A 19048-nucleotide genomic window follows, 5' to 3' on the forward strand; every position below is an offset into this window, starting at 1 on the left:
AATACCCCTGTTCCCCCAAACCCAGCCCTGAAACCTAAAAATACCCCTGTACCCCAAAACCCAAACCCAACCCTGAAACCTAAAAATACCCCTGTACCCCAAAACCCAAACCCAGCCCTGAAACCTAAAAATACCACTGTACCCCAAAACCCAAACCCAGCCCTGAAACCTAAAAATACCCCTGTACCCCAAACCCCAAACCCAGCCCTGAAACCTAAAAATACCCCTGTACCCCAAAACCCAAACCCAGCCCTGAAACCTAAAAATACCCCTGTTCCCCCAAACCCAGCCCTGAAACCTAAAAATACCCCTGTTCCCCCAAACCCAGCCCTGAAACCTAAAAATACCCCTGTACCCCAAAACCCAAACCCAACCCTGAAACCTAAAAATACCCCTGTACCCCAAAACCCAAACCCAACCCTGAAACCTAAAAATACCCCTGTACCCCAAAACCCAAACCCAACCCTGAAACCTAAAAATACCCCTGTACCCCAAAATCCAAACCCAGTCCTGAAACCTAAAAATACCCCTGTACCCCAAAACCCAAACCTAGTCCTGAAACCTAAAAATACCCCTGTATCCCAAAACCCAAACCCAGACCTGAAACCTAAAAATACCCCTGTACCCCAAAACCCAAACCCAGCCCTGAAACCTAAAAATACCCTGTACCCCAAAACCCAAACCCAGCCCTAAAACCTAAAAATACCCCTGTTCCCCCCAAACCCAGCCCTGAAACCTAAAAATACCCCTGTACCCCAAAACCCAAACCTAACCCTGAAACCTAAAAATACCCCTGTACCCCAAAACCCAAACCCAACCCTGAAACCTAAAAATACCCCTGTACCCCAAAACCCAACCCTGAAACCTAAAAATACCCCTGTACATCAAAACCCAAACCCAACCCTGAAACCTAAAAATACCCCTGTACCCCAAAACCCAAACCCAGTCCTGAAACCTAAAAATACCCCTGTACCCCAAAACCCAACCCAGACCTGAAACCTAAAAATACCCCTGTACCCCAAAACCCAAAACTGAAACCTAAAAATACCCCTGTACCCCAAAACCCAAACCCAGCCCTGAAACCTAAAAATACCCCTGTACCCCAAAACCCAAACCCAGCCCTGAAACCTAAAAATACCCCTGTACCCCAAAACCCAAACCCAGCCCTGAAACCTAAAAATACCCCTGTACCCCAAAACCCAAACCCAGCCCTGAACCCTAAAAATACCCCTTTACCCCAAAACCCAAACCCAGCCCTGAAAACTAAAAATACCCCTGTACCCCAAAAGCCAAACCCAGCCCTGAAACCTAAAAATACCCCTGTACCCCAAAACCCAAACCCAAAACCCCTAAAAAATGTTTTAAAAAAAGATAAACTTACCTATACTTACGTTGTAATGGTATGCGTTGTAATAGTATCTGCGTTGTAGTGTAATGCGTTGTAAAGGTATTCGTGGTAAAGGGTCCTGCGTGGTAATAGTTTCGTTGTAACTGTATTTCGTGCTAAAAGATGCGTGGTAACAGTTACATACTGTCTTCTGCATTAAGATCTGCTACGCACTGACCTAGAATGAGCCTCTGGAAGGTCTGAGGACTCATCTCACCAGAGACAATGCTGCTACTACTGCACTGGCTTGTGGAGTGCCTTTTCTTGGTGTCTGCAAGGCTTCAACATGGGCATCAGTGCCCACGTTCACGAAGCACTACTGCCTTGATAATCAGGTTTGACAGGAAGGATGTTTCACCCTTTCAGACCTTCAGGACTTTTTGATCTGAGTCCATTTCATAGACCCTCCACCTGGGGAGGTAATACTTTGGTATATATTCTAAGCTAAGTAATCTGCAGTTAAAAATATCTCACAGAAGAACAAGTTACTTAACTTCAGTAACCCTCTGTCTAGTGCATAATTTACATAACTGCAGATTTATTACTGCTCCCCCATCGCCAATGTTCTGTGGAGAGACCACTCTTTTAACATCTAAAATTTTCCCAATTTGGAAATTTGCACACTGGTACTATCAGTTGTTCACGCTTCGCCTCTGGGAGTTTGGAAAGAAACAAGAAAGAAAATGACCACAGTGTTTGCCACTCTGTAACTTCGAGAGAGCTATGGAGTCAATGTGGGGCTGCAGTGCACGGGAGCAATGCTAGTGAAAGCTTTCCGGATCCAGTCTAGCACCTGGATAGTATTCCAAGGTGAAGGGTCTGCAGTTAGATAGAATATCACCAGAAAGTGCAATACCGAAGGTAATTCACTTATTCATCAAACGCACTTGGCTAAAGGAATCGACCTAATACCTAAGAGATTTCTGGTACATTATTGAATAAAAACTTAGTCCATTTCTGTATAACACAGACTCCCTAGAAAATAGGAGTTTGTCATGAATGTATCATTATGCTGATTTAAATGGAGAAGGCTGCAATAACATGTAAATATATGGTACCAGAAATCAATGCATTCCTAAAGCATGACATTAGTGAAAGCATATTATTAAAAGGAAACATTGCACGAGTCATATGAGTGAAAATACAAAGGACTATTTTAAGATTGAGCAAAGGCAATCATTAAACTGCAGCTGTGATGGTCATTTAATGCGTCTTCTCTGTTTAAGGTTGGGGGAAGGATTGGTGCCTACAATCGGAATTTTGAAGGTAAACTAAGATGAAAATAAATTAAATTACATGAATTGAAATGAAATCCGCATTACAAGGGGTCTTTAATGAAAACTCCATATCTCACTGTTCTTAAATAGTAATTTCACAGTTCAAAGGGAAGCATTCTCATAAGGAGGAGGAGTGGTGTACTTACTAAGTTACTGATCCTGTGCTCTGCTGCCTAGTGTTCACATTGGATTTGGGGTTTTTGGCAGAACGTTGCGTGAATGTGAGTAATTCACTTCTGACTTCATGAACAAAGCCACTTTGAGGCTGGAAACATCAACACAAAATCACTTGGATAGCAACTGCAAAATCTTTTTTTTTCCTGTCTACAGAACCCCTTTTGTTATTCGGAGAAACCTTTCCAAAAGAGGTTTTGAACCTCATTCTGTTTTGCAATTAGGAAGAGTAGAAGTGACTCACCCTTCTAATTGAAAATTGCAATAAGTTGTATCAATAGTTTGCGACCTCAACACTGAAAAGTTACAGATACCACAAATGAGGAGATCACACCTTCCCTTTTCGGACTGCGTCAGGCGGCATTTGAGGAGAGTAGGCAGTGGCCCAGTTGACCATTGCCTCCACTTCCTGATGCCTCCCAAATGGTAAACATATACATGTGCCTAGAAAAGGATGAGGGCACTTTTTTCTTTTTATTTATGGATCCGGGATAGATAGGTATATAAAAAATAAAAAAAGTAGTGTGAAAGTATTTTTTCTTTTTATTGAGACACTGGTGTGGGAGAGCAATACTGAGGGTATGGGCGCGGAAGAAGGCAATACGGGGGTGGGAGATGAAGCAACACAGGGGTCAGAAGCAGTTCAGAGGGCTGGGCAGAAGCAACATGAACAGCACGAGTAGGTAAAGCAACATGGAGGCCGAGGGGGGAAGCAACACTGGCGAGAGAGGAATGTGAGTGCAGAGCAGAAGAGAAGCACAATAGGCTAGAGAGAGGCGTGTGTTGATGTTTGGGGGGAGCACATGGAAAACAAGCATTGGAAATGCAATAGGTCTCGCATTAGAAAAGTTGGAGATATTGGTCTTGTAAATGACAATATCTTTTATTTATGTGTTAGTTTTTTAAATAGCTAAATTGATAGCTTTGTCATTTACAATGCCAATAGTTATAACTTTGGCGAATGTGACACCTATAGCATTTTTAATGCAACATGTATTGTATTTACGTGACTTAGATGGCAGCTCTGGTCGTTATGCCACATCTCTAGGGAGATGTACGAAGTACTGAGGAAGACAACATAAACTGCACTTCAATAATGATGTCGAAATCAAGTGGCTAGGTATCACTGTGTGGTGAGCTGCCAGCACTCTTCAAAATAAAATAAAAAAGTCACAGGAAGGACATGAAAGGTAACCTAGATCATAAGAAAAAGGAAAACTAAAGGACTGACCCACCAGCCCTTGTAGTGAAACACACACATTATCAGGCAAAGTGAATATGTGATCAGGGGAGAATGCCATCACTGATAGGCTAATATGAAGGTTCATTTGAAAATGCTCATCAGACGTTATATTTACAAATCACAATCTATTTCTTTAATTGCCTTCACTATACTATTTTTTAAACTTAAAAATCTCGGACTCTTATGTTTTAACAGTCCAACAGTACCTTCGGACAGACATTTTCCGAGTTAATGATGGTAACTAAAAGGAGAACACCTATATCAAAGGGTTAGCTTGGAGAAGGATTTGCAGGGACGGATACAACAAACTGAATCCAAGCTACACTATACTAAAGGACTAGAAGATTATTTTAGTCAGGTTATGTTCTGCTTGTTTCAGGTTTAAATAAACGAACATCTAAGCAGATTGAGGATAACCAAATGGCCACACATCAGAAAACTGCCTGATTAACTATACCTGGTTAGGAAACATAATTTGCGAGTCTGTGACAGATGCGCAAACATATGGAAAAAATGTACGCCAGCAACTTTGCTACCAGAAACCAGCTTGGCTAAAAGTATAAGAATCGCACGAACACAAAACATCTGCTCTGAAATGCGAAAGCTTAAACTGATAACGCAGCATGTCCAGACAAAATATTCAATTAAGAGCGTGAAGGAAACCGTAGCCATGTAACAAATCGTGTCGACAGGGAAACCTACAACAGAAACTAAATGCCAGACAGTACTAAAACAAGACGGAGGGAAGAGAGGGGTGGGGGGAGGAGAAATGCGACACGGCGGGAAGGGGAGGGGGCGGAGCGGGTAAAATAAACAAACAAGACGGAGGGAAGAGGGGGGGAGAGGGGAGGAGAAATGCGACACGGCGGGGCAGGGACGGATACAACAAACTGAATCCAAGCTACACTATACTAAAGGACTAGAAGATTATTTTAGTCAGGTTATGTTCTGCTTGTTTCAGGTTTAAATAAACGAACATCTAAGCAGATTGAGGATAACCAAATGGCCACACATCAGAAAACTGCCTGATTAACTATACCTGGTTAGGAAACATAATTTGCGAGTCTGTGACAGATGCGCAAACATATGGAAAAAATGTACGCCAGCAACTTTGCTACCAGAAACCAGCTTGGCTAAAAGTATAAGAATCGCATGAACACAAAACATCTGCTCTGAAATGCGAAAGCTTAAACTGATAACGCAGCATGTCCAGACAAAATATTCAATTAAGAGCGTGAAGGAAACCGTAGCCATGTAACAAATCGTGTCGACAGGGAAACCTACAACAGAAACTAAATGCCAGACAGTACTAAAACAAGACAGAGGGAAGAGAGGGGAGGGGGGAGGAGAAATGCGACACGGCGGGAAGGGGAGGGGGCGGAGCGGGTAAAATAAACAAGACGGAGGGAAGAGAGGGGAGAGGGGAGGAGAAATGCGACACGGCGGGAAGGGGAGGGGGCGGAGCGGGTAAAACAAGACGGACGTGCACGCGCTTTTAAGCTCAATGCGCATGCGCATTGAGCTTAAAAGTCACGGGCACTGCAAGGAATCGCCACGATTCCTTGCAGTGGATAAAGAGTGGATAAGCCCCCATAGTCTCGCTTGCTCGATGCGCATGCGCATCGACAGGCGAGACCTAAAAAAACATGCTGGAGAAGCATACAAGGGCAAGCAGAACTCTGAGAGTTGCTGAAGAAGAAGCTCAGGGGGAGGACAGAGCAATATAGAGCTCAGGAGGGAAAAGAGCAGTAGACAAGAGAGACAGCTAAATAAAACAGATGCACTTTTGTGGAGTGCTTAACCAGAATTAAAGTAGTGCCTCAAAGGTAAGAAGTGGAAGGACGCAAGTACTGTGTCCATACTCCAGGGGATGGACAAAATCAAAGAAAAGGATATAAAGCTCTATGAGGGGAGGTAAAAAACAAGCAAATGAGAGTGACAATAAAACCTTCGAATGGTAAACAAACAGCAGGCTCTAAGCCCACTCCAAGCTCACAATAGGTCTTTTCGCCAAAACATGTGCTGCCTAGAAAGCAAGACCTAAAAATTGATCACATTTGGGATTGTGAAGGCAGAGGCAGTGGTCTAACGCTCCTTGCAGATCGCCATCGACCCCTATGACTGATTATTTTGCGACGTAACCTATTACTATGTAGGTTACATTGCAAAATAGAGGCAGGTCACAAAAAGTTGGTTTTCAATTTGCACCCACTATTTTCAACGACTGTACTACTGAATATCAACCCCCAGAATTCTGTGGTATAACAATATTGAAGACAAAATATCGAGGGACGAAATATCAAATGCAAGTTCACATAGGGAAGAATAGATTTAGCATTACTAACTCCACATCTACATACCTTAAAGATATATTTATCACACATGTAGATATATGTGAAGTTAGGTATAAACAATCTAGACTTACTTACCTGTTGACATTGTTTGCCAACTTGTGTCACATCTATGTTCTGAGGTAAGTATTCAGTTTGCACACCATTTTTGTCTTGCCCTGCCCTACCGTCCTTTTTGCCTATATCCATACATATATAAAGTAAACCACAGTGGCGGTAAGTGCAGGTAAGTACAGTAGGGCGGGCGGGTGGGATAGGGTAAGTCAACAGATGACAGAATAGGTCAAATTAAATAAATAAATACAACCTATTCCGTCATCTCCAGTGCCCCGCTCTACCACCCCACCACGCTTACCTGCACCGGCCGCGACTGGTAAATCAATGTGTGATATTGATTTATGATTATGAATTACAATCATGAATATATGATTATATGTAATACTGCCATTGTATTCATTCTTTTGCCCCAATCTTCACCAATGAACTCCATCACTGATCGATGCAACCCATCTGCTGCTCATGATCTATTGTGACATGTTATTACTATGCACAATAGAAGTCATTTTAAAATAAATACCTTTTTTACTTGGACAAGTATTGCAGTATAACACTGTAAATCTTGATAGGTTGGTTTTCTGTTCTCACGTTTTATTTCTTATTTCGTGGGAGTAGACTTTGGAAGGAAAGAGGACTAGATCGAAAGGGGTAAATGTAAGGACATTTATACGGTAATAAACACAAGCTACTTGCAAGATGTTCCTTATTAGTGCATTGACACCGAGAGCCCATGCATCATTGAAAAGCTAGTCACCAGTCTAAAACTGTGCAGTAACCTTGCTTTTCTGTCTTCCTGCCTGCAGCGTCTACGTGATGGTGGGCGCAGATGTGCCATTCTCCGCGTGCTTAAGGGAAGTGGAAAATCCACAAAATCAGCTGAGATGCAGTCAGGAAATGGAACCCGTCATTAGCTGTGACATGAAATTTCGAGCTCAATTCAAAATAGACTGGTGCAAAATATCTCTGGTGAGTTCGTTGGCAGTTATGCAAAAACATGGACGAGAAAACTGTAAAATGTAATCTGGGTACACGATGCTAATTTCATGTGGCTCACAGAACATAAATGATGAACTGGAGCAGTTTACAGAGTTGTTTCTGAAAAATGTCACGTAATTGTATCGCAGAATAATGCAATATCCTGTAGTCAAAAAACCTTTACTTTTAAATGTAGTAATGGACTTGTATATTTTGTAGTCAGCAAAAGCAGAATGTGCCATTTTATAATTTTAGATAAAGCGTGATCTATTTCAAAAGCTATGTTGGCATTTCGATTCAAAAAAATAATGCAGCTATAATTCATTGAAAATGAAGCAGTTTGAAACAAGGATGTAGCCAGAAAAGTAAAATACCCTCAACATGCACCTCGATCTATACCTCAAATATCATCAGGTGAGCGAAGCAAATTATCTTTACACGCTTCCATCCATCCATCTTTTCAAGATTCCATCAATCCTTTCATCATTACAGTCTTACTGTCTTACATCCATCCATTCTTCCATCTTTCTACTCACACTTCCAACCATTCTACCCACCCATCCATTCTTTTTCATCCATCCATCATTTCACTTTCCATGTTATCAGTACATTCATCCATCCTTTCACCCTTCCATCCAGGGTTCCAATCATTCATCCAGCCTTTCATCATTCCATCCATTCTTGCTTTCACCCAGCCATTCAAATGTTGATTTACCCATTCATGCACCAAACCTTTCCCCCTTGCATCTATCCTTCATCCTTAGACCCTTCCTTCTTCTGATAGTTTCTACCTTAATTCCATGTGTCCTTTCACTTTTCTTTCTTGCCGGCTCCATCTCTTTTTCGCATCAATTCTCCTTCAGGGCGTCCTGTACTAGGACTGGCTTCGCATACCTCAACTTTCTTATGGTTTTCCCGAAAAACATATCATCCACAGAAACCTGTGTTATGGGGTGCACTATCCACTGGCCCACTATTACGTGGTGCTAACGTTATAAACAATGTTCTCAATTATGTTTGTACATTTCAACCAACTCTTTCAGAGAAATATTTCAATAAAGGTGCTCAAAGAGAGAACTAATACATGTTAGTCATCACATTGCGCAATCATTATGAAATAATAGCATTATAACTAAACACAATCATTTGGAGAGTTGTATGAAGGTTTCTCACGAACGAAAGTGATGAAAAAAGAAGAATAAAAGCATTTTGAAGAAGGAAAACCAACAATTGATTTTTGTGATTGTATTTAGTTATAATGCTATTATTTCATAATGATTGCACAATGTGATGACTAACATGTATTAGTTCTCTCTTTGAGCACCTTTATTGAAATATTTCTCTGAAAGAGTTGGTTGAAATGTACAAACATAATTGAGAACATTGTTTATAACGTTAGCACCACGTAATAGTGGGGCAGTGGATAGTGCACCCCATAACACAGGTTTCTGTGGATGATATATTTATACTAACTTGACTGGGGCTAGTCAAGATATGGGTTTCCACCAAATATAACTGTGAATAATTTTGTTCAATATTGATTCAAGAGAGGTGTGCAAATTATTACTTTGTATTCACTATATTTCCTGGAAAACAGCCACTACAACGCAGCTGTTACCACGCAAACCTTAACCACGCATGCATTACAACGCATGCGTGGTTACCACGAATAGCCTTTAACTAGATACGTAGTAAAGGCATGTGTGTTAAAGGCTACAATTAAAAATGGGGGCTTTGAGGCGTCTCCCCCCAAAAATAAAGAAAAATGTGTGCGGAAAAAAGGGGGCTTGGGGGGTCCCTCCCCCCAAATAAACAGCACTTGTTGTAACGTCGGGAAGTGGAGGCAATCAGCATAGTTTTAGAGGACACGGAATGACACTTCCTCTTCCTCTTTACGACGTACGACGTCACTAAGGAAGATCGAGGAGAGGAGACGACATGAAGAGGTAAGGGGAATGTTAGTTAAAAAATATATATATATATGGATTGAGGGTTCCGGGCAGGGGTAATTATAAGAAGAATTGGGGGCTGGGGGTGACGTAGGGGTACAGGGGAGGGGTATAACCTTTACCAAGAGTATGCCCTTACCATGCATGAATTTACAACAAAAATCGTTGTAAAAGTATGCGTGGTAAAGGAATATTCGTTGTGAAGTTTATGCGTGGAAATAGCATTCCGTTGTACAGCATGCGTGGTAAAGGCATGCGTTGCAGCGGAATGTGGTGTAACGTCATACAACTGGTTTTACCTTACTTTACTTTTAAAAGCGTTTGTCTGCCGAGGGAGGTGGCAACAGAACAGGCTCATAAATATTTATTCAGTTTTTCAAGTGCCCATGTCACCCCCGCTTAAGCTGCTAAAGCCAGGAGTTCATGAAGGCACTGCCTTGAAAACAACTACTTGGAATTCTCTTTATCCAGAAGAAACTGAGAATTTTACCTAATGTATGTGTGCACTTCAAAAACATTTTAATGCTGTAGAACTGCTTTGGGGTATTCTGTTTTTACAGACTAACAGGAAGTTTCCACTAGTCACCACTATAACTCTTCGTCTTTGGTAGCTTGCGAAAGCGTCAAGATCCTGTTGATGGTTGAAGGTTGTACAGATGGAAACATCTGTGCCCATCAGTAGTAATGCTGATTATCTGCTGCTACCAGGCATGTTCTTCTGATCTGGGCCTTCTCCAGAGGTATCATCCTCCTCCTACTCTGCGCCTGTCTGGTGTAGAGGTAGGACTGGAGAGGAGTTGCACAAATTTTGGTGCATGCATTACACCCAAACTGAGCCCAGAGAGCTGACAAGACTGATATGCCAAAACGGAAGCTGCACCAGGTAAATGGGGGGACCGAGATGCAGTTTTCAGAAAGGTTTCTGTCCATCAAAACATCCCTTCAGGATCCAGGGGGCTTTTAAAAGCTGATGATGATTGAAGCTTATGGAACACAACAGCTACCCAGAGGAGTCTTTCAGTGCTGCAGCTGGTACTGTACCTGCCAAGAATTACTCAGAGATGAAAAGGTGTGTTTTTGTTCTATGTCCCAAGTGTAAAATTCTTCAGAGATTTGGAGCAAAAACCTGAACACGGGAAGAGTACTGAAGAGTGCATGTGGGAGTATACTATTAGAATTTGGAATGCAGAAAAGCCCGGTGGCAAATCACCAAGCATTTAAATAAAGATATTTTAGCAACAGGTAACCAATATAAATCAGAAAAACGTTTGGTGCTATTCTCAAGGCGAGAAAGAACCAAAAGAACTTGGGTAGCAGCATTCTAGAATAATGGAAGAGTTGCTGTAGTAGTCTGTCACATGCCAAAATGTAACTAGCAGTTGGAGTCCGAGCGACAGCATTACATTTCTGGACCATGTTTTGTGACAGAAAATGGGCAGCAATGGCAAAATCTTTTAAAGCAGGAACAACAACAGTGTGTGTTTAATTAGGAGTCCAGGATCTTACATGAAGGGGAACAGTCTTGAGTGTGGCCATAGTGCCAATATCGGCCCAAACCCAGACCTTTCTTCATACAACGCACCCCTCAACCAATAACAGACACAAAACAATTTGATGGAGAAAGTTGTTGCAGTTTTATTAGCATAAACATTCTGCCAACATGTTGGGTTATCTTACGGGAGATCCAGAGCAGGCCGCCTTTCGCGACCCGCCCACCTGATGAGCCATAACCCCCGCGGTGTTAACCGTCGGGCGTTGTCAGTTTTGGGGGGAAGGTCTAACCCCTCCCCCGGCGAACCTCTTGTCCGCCCATTACTCACGCCCCTCCCCCCTCGGGGGGGCGGAGCGTTGGCAACCCCCGGTTGCTCAGGTACACAACCGCCCGAAGGACTAACGGGGCACCGTCGGTCCTCCTGTGGTAAATATTTGATTTACCGTCCTAATTTCTATGCAGGTAAGTACTTTAACAAAAATAACTCAATCGGAAAGAAAGAGGCAGAGTCCGTGGTGTTAGAGTTCTTAGGGGTTTTATTCCTTAAAAAGGAATGGTCATGGTACCAGATCGGATATCTTGTTCCTGCCACCACTGGGGTGCAGGAAGGGATAGAGCCCTATTTTATTGACAATACATAGCTTATATACTTAAATCATACAATAGAAACCAATACAGTAGGCGTAACAGCTGAGAGAAACGAGATAACAGCATACACGTGGTAGTGATACGTAATTAGAAGGCGTGAACTAGGCGTGAACATAGAGGTGTGTGCTAGAAGCGTCATATGTAAGTGTCACAAGTAGGTGGGTACGTAGCAGAATTTGGCAATGTCAGCAGAAATCTGAGGCCTGGATGCGCGCGCAGCTGCATGACGCGTGAATGACGTGGAACTGGAGGGTGCAGGGAACTTGACATTTACACTTGCGGAAAGAGACAGAAGTCTGGCATGTCAGATCAACTCGTACCTATATCATATCTGATATCTAATGTTTGGGAACCATATTATCTAGAAGGAAAGGTCTCTTGGGCAGAGGCTATTCTATACTGACTGTGAGTGCGTGTATAAGCGTCTAAGTGTCTGCGTGAGATGCGAGGGGGCATGGGCCTACCATGGTAACAGAGGCTATGAATTACTTGCACGGAGACAGTAAGGCCAGGCCCTTTGCTCTGCAGCTGGAAGATGTTTACTTGAACTAGTAGGCAGGAATGTATGTTTGAGGAGCGGAACAGATAATTCGAAGGTTGAATACAGTGTTGGCAGGCAGCAGGCTGAGCTAAGCGCCGTTAGCCGCACAGGGAGTAAGGCAGAGGTCACGGGTACAGAGGCAGCCCAGGCTGAGGCGTTCAGAGTCGGAAAGCAGAAAAAAGGCTCGATGGCAGAATTCAGGGCCTACTTCGCCAGAGCTGAAAAACGTGTAAAGTACACCACAAAAAGACGTTGGCATGGCATACTTAGGAACGGAATATTCAACCCATTCAGGGTGGATCTGAAAGAGGACATGTTAACGTTGGACGCAAATGTATTTGCGTCTTCATAGCTGGCACAGGAGGGAAGTTACATGCACTTTAAGCTTGTACATGGAGACGGTGGGGACACGTTAGGGAACATTTCTTGACCATAAAATGTATATTTCCTCATTCCCTCCTTGTTCCCTACGGACCCTTCATGATATATCGATTCTCATAAATCGATCAGTCTGTTCTTGTAACATTATTTGCTCTTCTTTCTTCTTTTCGCGTTTCAAGTGAAAACTGGAATGTGCAATACATGAAGTGGCGCACAGACCACAAATCGCTGGCCCACACTGTAGGCACAGGCAGCAACTGAATACAATGACAAGGGCAATGCCTAGGAAGGATAGGATCTTCCATCCCCAAGCGGTCAACGTTGTCCAGAACCAACCGGACCAAGTCCAGGTGCCTGGATTCTGATGTATCAAACTTGCAATCTTATGAAGACGTGTAATAGCTTTATATACTGTAGGCGCGTTTTCTGGAATGAAAACACAGCAACTTGACCCGATGACCTTACAAGCTCCGCCTCTATCTGCTAGGATGACGTCAATAACAAGACGATTCTGGAGAACAACAACCCGCATGGCAGATTGCTCCTCTGTTAAGTTGCCTAGAGCGGAGGCAGTTTCATTCACTACTGCTTCGAGTGTTCTAGTTAATCTTCGTATCAGTTTACTATTTTGGACGGGACCTGTGAAGAAAAAGAATCCTTTATTGAAATCTGTATATTGCTCCCATGCCGTTTCAGTATAGTCGACAATCGGGAGATCTCTTCGGAGTCTATTCTTTACTAGATTTGTATTTCTGTGATAATCAGGAGGGGCTAGAAAAACAGGTGGCAGAAGGAATGCAATGTAACAGGTACCATCCCAATCTAGAGGTAAGCGTATGTATGCGGTATGGCCACAAACAAAATAGGAATGACGAGTAGCTCTAAAGGAAGATTTGCCTTGGTCACTGAATTCGACCACAGTAGTACATTTGCTATGACCTAAGTGTACTGAACCCTTCTTTCTGACACATAAATCACCTTTGACTGGTAATACTGACATAGCAGGGAGAACTGGTGCAGCTTCGGATTCGACAGTAAGAATCATAAGGTTAATTGTATAATTACCTAATCCATATACTTCATTTTCTAGATCAGTTCCTATTCTAGTGGGAAGTCCCTTTTTGTCAGGATAACAGGCGTTAAGCAGAACTAAGTTCAAGTTTCCCCAAACCCAGTTTCCTTCGAAAACAGCAATATCGGGATCTAAGGAATTAATTATTCTAAACCATGCTCCACAAGAGCCATTGTGTGTGAACGGGTACGGAAAGAGGGGCAGAACTCCCTTGTATTTCTGATAGGGGGGAGTCGGCCACATATCCAACAGTTTGTAGCATTGTTAGTCTGATGGGAGTGATGTAACATACTAATGAAGGTGTTGTTGCGCAGCGCAAGTCTATAAGATAGTTCATGTGGCGGTAACTCGCTAAAAGAATGTTCGGCAGTGACATTGTAAGCAGATTGTTCACGCTTGAAGATAGGGTAGTATATGGGAAGCAATATACTGGCAACAATAATCAGAAGACTTAGAAAAAACATAATCAACAATGTCACTATACAGTGACTACGGAGTGATTTACAATATGCATGTTTCTTGAGTTGTCTCTCTCTCTCTCTATCTCGATCTAGGGGATACATGTCAGAAACTATTTAACCGATTCACCTAGGGGAGGACTTAAACAATTAAACTGTCTGACTTGCTAGACCGAAGTTTTGATCGATACTCCTCTTGGGGAGTTTTCTCTCTTTTTGGAACTTTGAAGTCTTTAGTATCGAGGCAGTCCTTGGAGGGGGTGGACGAGTCAGTTTCTGGCAACAGTTCATTACATTTTTTAATATGACTCGTGTGGATCCACCCCTTTCGGCCTTCCACTTTGATTGCGGTCCTCGTGGTAAGAAGGACGATCTTCGGCTCCTTCCAGCGGGGCTCCAGCGGGCTTTTCCTGTCGAAGTTACGAATTAGGACTGTATCCCCAGGACGGACATCGTGTGGCTTTACATCAGTGTTGTCGGGAAAGGCTGCAGCAACCTGTGAACGACATGATTGGAGTGCATACATCAAGGAGGCAAGGTAATCTGTCAGCATGTTACAATCAACATCGGTTATTTTCTTAGGCATGGGCGTCCCCCACATATTCGGTGGTCTGCCAAAGACCACCTCATACGGTGCTAGTCCTGATCTCGAATGGGGGACCATTCTCATATAGAATAGTGCAACTGGCAGGGCGACTATCCAGTCGACCCCTTTCTCTTTACATACTTTAGCAAGGCGTGTTTTTAGTGTCTGGTTATGCCTCTCTACAAGGCCAGCGGCTTCGGGATGTCGGATGCAGTGGAATTTCCACTGATATCCCAGCAGAAGGGAAACCTGTTTCATGAGCTCGGATGAGAATGGCTGTCCGTTATCTGAGTACACGACACGAGGCAAGCCGTACCGTGGGAAGAATTCTCGAACCAACTGCCTGGCAGTGGTCGGAGCAGTGTAATCTGGGACTGGATATGCTTCGGTCCAACCGGAAAGTGCACAAACAACTACGAGGACGTACTTGAATCCTCGACAACGGTCCATCTGGATATAATCCATCTGGAGGACTTCAAAAGGGTGATTAGGAGGATGGAATCCACCTTGCTCTACAGGGACGCTTTTACCTGGATTGAACTGACAACAGATCATGCAAGTACGCACTTTCTGTTTTGCTGCTGCTCGTAAGTGTTTGTTGTACCAGAGATTCTGTAAACTGTCTAACATAGCTTTTTCTCCTAGATGTGCTGGACTATGTGCTGTATTTATTATGACTTGAACCATAGAGTCGGGGAGAAACCATGTAGATTTTCCCTTCGTCATCCAACCTTGATCTGTCTGGATCCCTCCTAGTTCAGTCCATTTCTTTATTTCATCTGGAGTAGCATGTGTCTGAATATCGATTACATCTAGTGTGGGATCCCTAACTGTCATACAATGTGTTGGTACTATTGTCTTTGTCATATCAGTTGTCTGGGTGTGAGTCAATGCTGTATGTTTTGCTGTTTGATCTGCCAGGTCGTTACCCTGGGAAATGGAATCTGTAACTTTAGTATGTGCTTTGCACTTCATGATGGATATGCCTGAAGGCAGATGTATTGCCTCTAATAGTGCTTGGATGAGAGGACCGTGTTGAATCTTGGCACCGTGAGAGGTCAGGAAACCTCGTTCTTGCCATAACACTCCGAAGTCGTGTACAACTCCGAAAGCATAACGTGAATCTGTGTATATGTTAACATTTCTGTTCTTGGCTAGTATACAGGCTCGGGTCAGAGCGATGAGCTCTGCTGCTTGAGCGGACAGTGTATCAATACGATATGTTTCTTTAACTTCAGTTTCAGTGGTCACTGCATAGGCGGCCACTAATTCTCCTGTGTTTGTTCTCATACATGAACCATCCACATAAAGTGTCAGGTCTGGATTTGTCAGTGGAACATCTGTTAAGTCTCGTCGGGGTTTTGTTACTGCATTAATGATCTCTATACAATCATGCTGGGCTGAATTAGTCATAATCGAAGGTAACAATGTTGCGGGATTCAGGATGTTACAGCGTCTGATTTCTATGTGTGGCTGGAATAGTGTCAGTTCATAACCTGTCAGTCGTGCTATAGTCAAGTGTTGAGTCTGAGTTCGGTTTAGAAGAACCTCTACAGAATGTGGAACTTGTACTGTTAATTGATGTCCTAAGACAATTGAATCGCTCTGTCTGATTGCTAGGGCTGTCGCTGCAACTGACTTTAAGCACGCAGGGAGCGCCTGGGCTACTGAATCCAATGTACTTGAAAAATAAGCGCAAGGCTTATGTGAACCTGCTTGATCTTGAGTGAGGACAGACAACGCTGTACCATCACGTTCTGTAACAAAAAGTGTAAAGGGTTTGCTGTAACATGGTGTCGCTAAAACTGGTGCTTGACATAAAGCTTTCTTTAATTCCTCAAAGGCCTGTGTATGTTCCTGAGTCCAAGGAAGGGCAGTCGAAGTCGCTGCCTCCTGTGTTGTCAACTGAATGAGTGGTTTAGCTAGAAATGCATACTTGGGAATCCATTGTCTGCAGTACGAGGTGAGGCCTATAAAGGCCCGCACTTCCTTTTGTGTCTGGGGTTGTGGCATGTTTACAATTAACTGGATGCGGTCAGGAGTGAGCTGTCTCCCCACTTTGGACAGCAAGTGACCCAAGTACACAACTTGCTGAACACAGAATTGTAGCTTCGAAGGAGACACCTTGTGTCCCTTGTCGGCCAGAAAATGTAAAACTGTCAGTGATGCTTGTTCACATTCGGGTTCACTTCGTGCGGTGATCAGCAGATCATCGACGTATTGCAGTAAAGCGGTGTCAACTGGCATTTGAATACAATCGAGTTGTCTTTTCAGTGCTTGACTATAGATGCTGGGGCTTTCTGTGAATCCTTGAGGTGCGCGTGAAAATTTGAAACTTCGTCCATTTAAACTGAATCCGAAGAGGTATTGGCTCTCTGGATCAATGGGCACACTGAAGAAGGCGTTCTTAAGATCAATTACAGTAAAGAACGTTGCTTCTGAATCAATAGCAGTCAATAGGGAAGAGATGTCGGGAACCACAGGGTACTGTGGAACAATGCATTTATTCAGTTCTCGTAAATCAATCACCAACCGATATACTGGCGGTGCATTGGGATCAGTACGTTTAAGAATCGGAATGATAGGGGAATTACAGATGTTGGAGTCGGTCTCTACGACCACTCCTTGGGCAATGAGCTCTTCAATGATTTCCAGTAAAGCCACTACAGCATCGGGTGGTAACTTGTATTGTCTGATCCTTGGTAAAACAACTCCTTGTTTGAGTGTAACACGGTATGGTGTGATGTGCATGCAGCCTACATCGGTCGGGCCTTGTGCCCACAGGTGTTTCGGTACATTCTTCAATCTGACATCAAACTCTCGTAATACATAGTGACCCTTAAAGTCACGCAAAAAGAGTCTAACTCCTTCCGGAGAACAACATATCACAGCTCCTAGAGCCTTCAATGTTTTGATACCTAACAGATTTTCGGGACATGATTTCGTAAGTAACAAGTCTGTAACACGTGATAATGGACCCACAGTCAGGGGGACTGGTTTCGATACCTCATTTATAATAGGCTGTCCTGAAAAACCAAGGGAAACATTCTGTGAGCCTGAGAGGGGTGCCCCTGGGACTTCATTATGGCTGATTGTTGTGCGGCTTGCCCCTGTGTCAATTAAAAACTTTCTATCTTTTCCCAATACTCGACTGTGTATGTAAGGACCCTCTTGATCTACAGGAATCTCAATAAGAGGCAAGCCAACCTCCCTCTCTAGGCTGTTTCATGTGTATCGTTGATAATCGGGATAATCAGATTGGGCATACTGGCACATTGCCGTGAAACTTGCTGCGTTGCGGCTATGGGCTGTGACTGTGGCTGTGATACCGCTGCTGTCTGTGCTGTATGTGGTGGAGCATGCATAGGTTGTGAATTCTGTGAAGTCTGTTGCTGACCCTGATCTTGTCTAGGCGGATGCGGTCTTTCTTTAGTTTTACCTGTTGCTATATTGTGTTTCAGGACTGGGCATTCATGTACGTAGTGACCTGGCTGCTTGCAATAATTGCATGTCCCTTTAACGGGAGCTGCGGCATTACCTGTCTGGGTCGTACCCTTTCTCTGGCCGTCAGCTGGAACCGACTGGGCCACTAACATTTTCATTTTTGTGTCTTTCATGCGTCTCTGTTCGTGATCCTGTTCTTCTCTAATTCTGTTCTGATGGTATTGTAACATTTGTAACATCTGTGATGGCGTATTTGCTTGCCATGTACTTTCAACTTTATATACACGGTTTTTGACTGCTGTCAGGGAATTCTCTACTAACTTTGATACAAAAAGATGTGGGTACGACTCGCTACCTGGTTTTAGGCACCTATTAATAATGAAACATTTCTCGAATCTTGAATAGAAGTCACTGGTATCTTCATCGTGTTTCTGTTTACAGGCTGAGATTGCGTCCCAGTCTTCCTTTTTGGTGGTCAGTAATCTTGGCAGAACCTGTACTATCAAACCTGGTAATGCTTTAGCTTTCTCCCCAAGGCCTAGCCCTGGGGTACGAGTTTTTTCCTCATCTTCTATTTCTGTCCATATGATCTTTTTGTCTCCCACCTCCCATTCTCTTTCCTTGAGTTTCTCGTAGATGCCGGTGGGCAGCAGTACTTTTAACATTTTCATGATATCTGCATATGTGTAATCTCCCATCAGTAACATGTCTTTAAGTTCTCTGTGAAAACCTGCAGGGTCTTTATCGTGACAGGGTACTAGTTTCTTCATTTCCAATAGTTCTAACTTGGTCAGAGGTGTGTGTACATACACACGTTTCAAGGTATTATCGGTACCCATAACTGGATGTACTTCTCGTAAAGGGTTCTGCCTTTCTAAACGTTCCATATGATACATTTTTCTTTCTGAGGGCGGAGCGGGAACATATTGTGGGCCTAAGAAAGTGTTATATCTGTGCCGTTGTTCTAGAATTATTTGGATTAACTTGGTACTTAGGCCTCTCCATCTATCCAT

At 43.2% G+C, this 19048-nt stretch overlaps 1 protein-coding gene across 8 annotated transcripts in view; it reads left to right on the forward strand.

Moving 5' to 3' along the window:
- Window positions 1-19048, forward strand: part of SGCE (sarcoglycan epsilon) — a 255774-nt gene that overhangs the window by 161253 nt on the left and 75473 nt on the right. For all 8 annotated transcript variants that reach the window (XM_086941944.1, XM_086941946.1, XM_086941945.1 and 5 more), the window contains one exon: window positions 7293-7455. In XM_086941944.1, the coding sequence (XP_086798070.1) occupies window positions 7293-7455 (163 nt within the window). The remainder of the gene's footprint in view (window positions 1-7292; window positions 7456-19048) is intronic.

The sequence above is a fragment of the Lissotriton vulgaris genome, chromosome 10 (assembly GCF_964263255.1).
Source record: "Lissotriton vulgaris chromosome 10, aLisVul1.2, whole genome shotgun sequence".
Lineage (NCBI taxonomy): Eukaryota > Metazoa > Chordata > Amphibia > Caudata > Salamandridae > Lissotriton > Lissotriton vulgaris.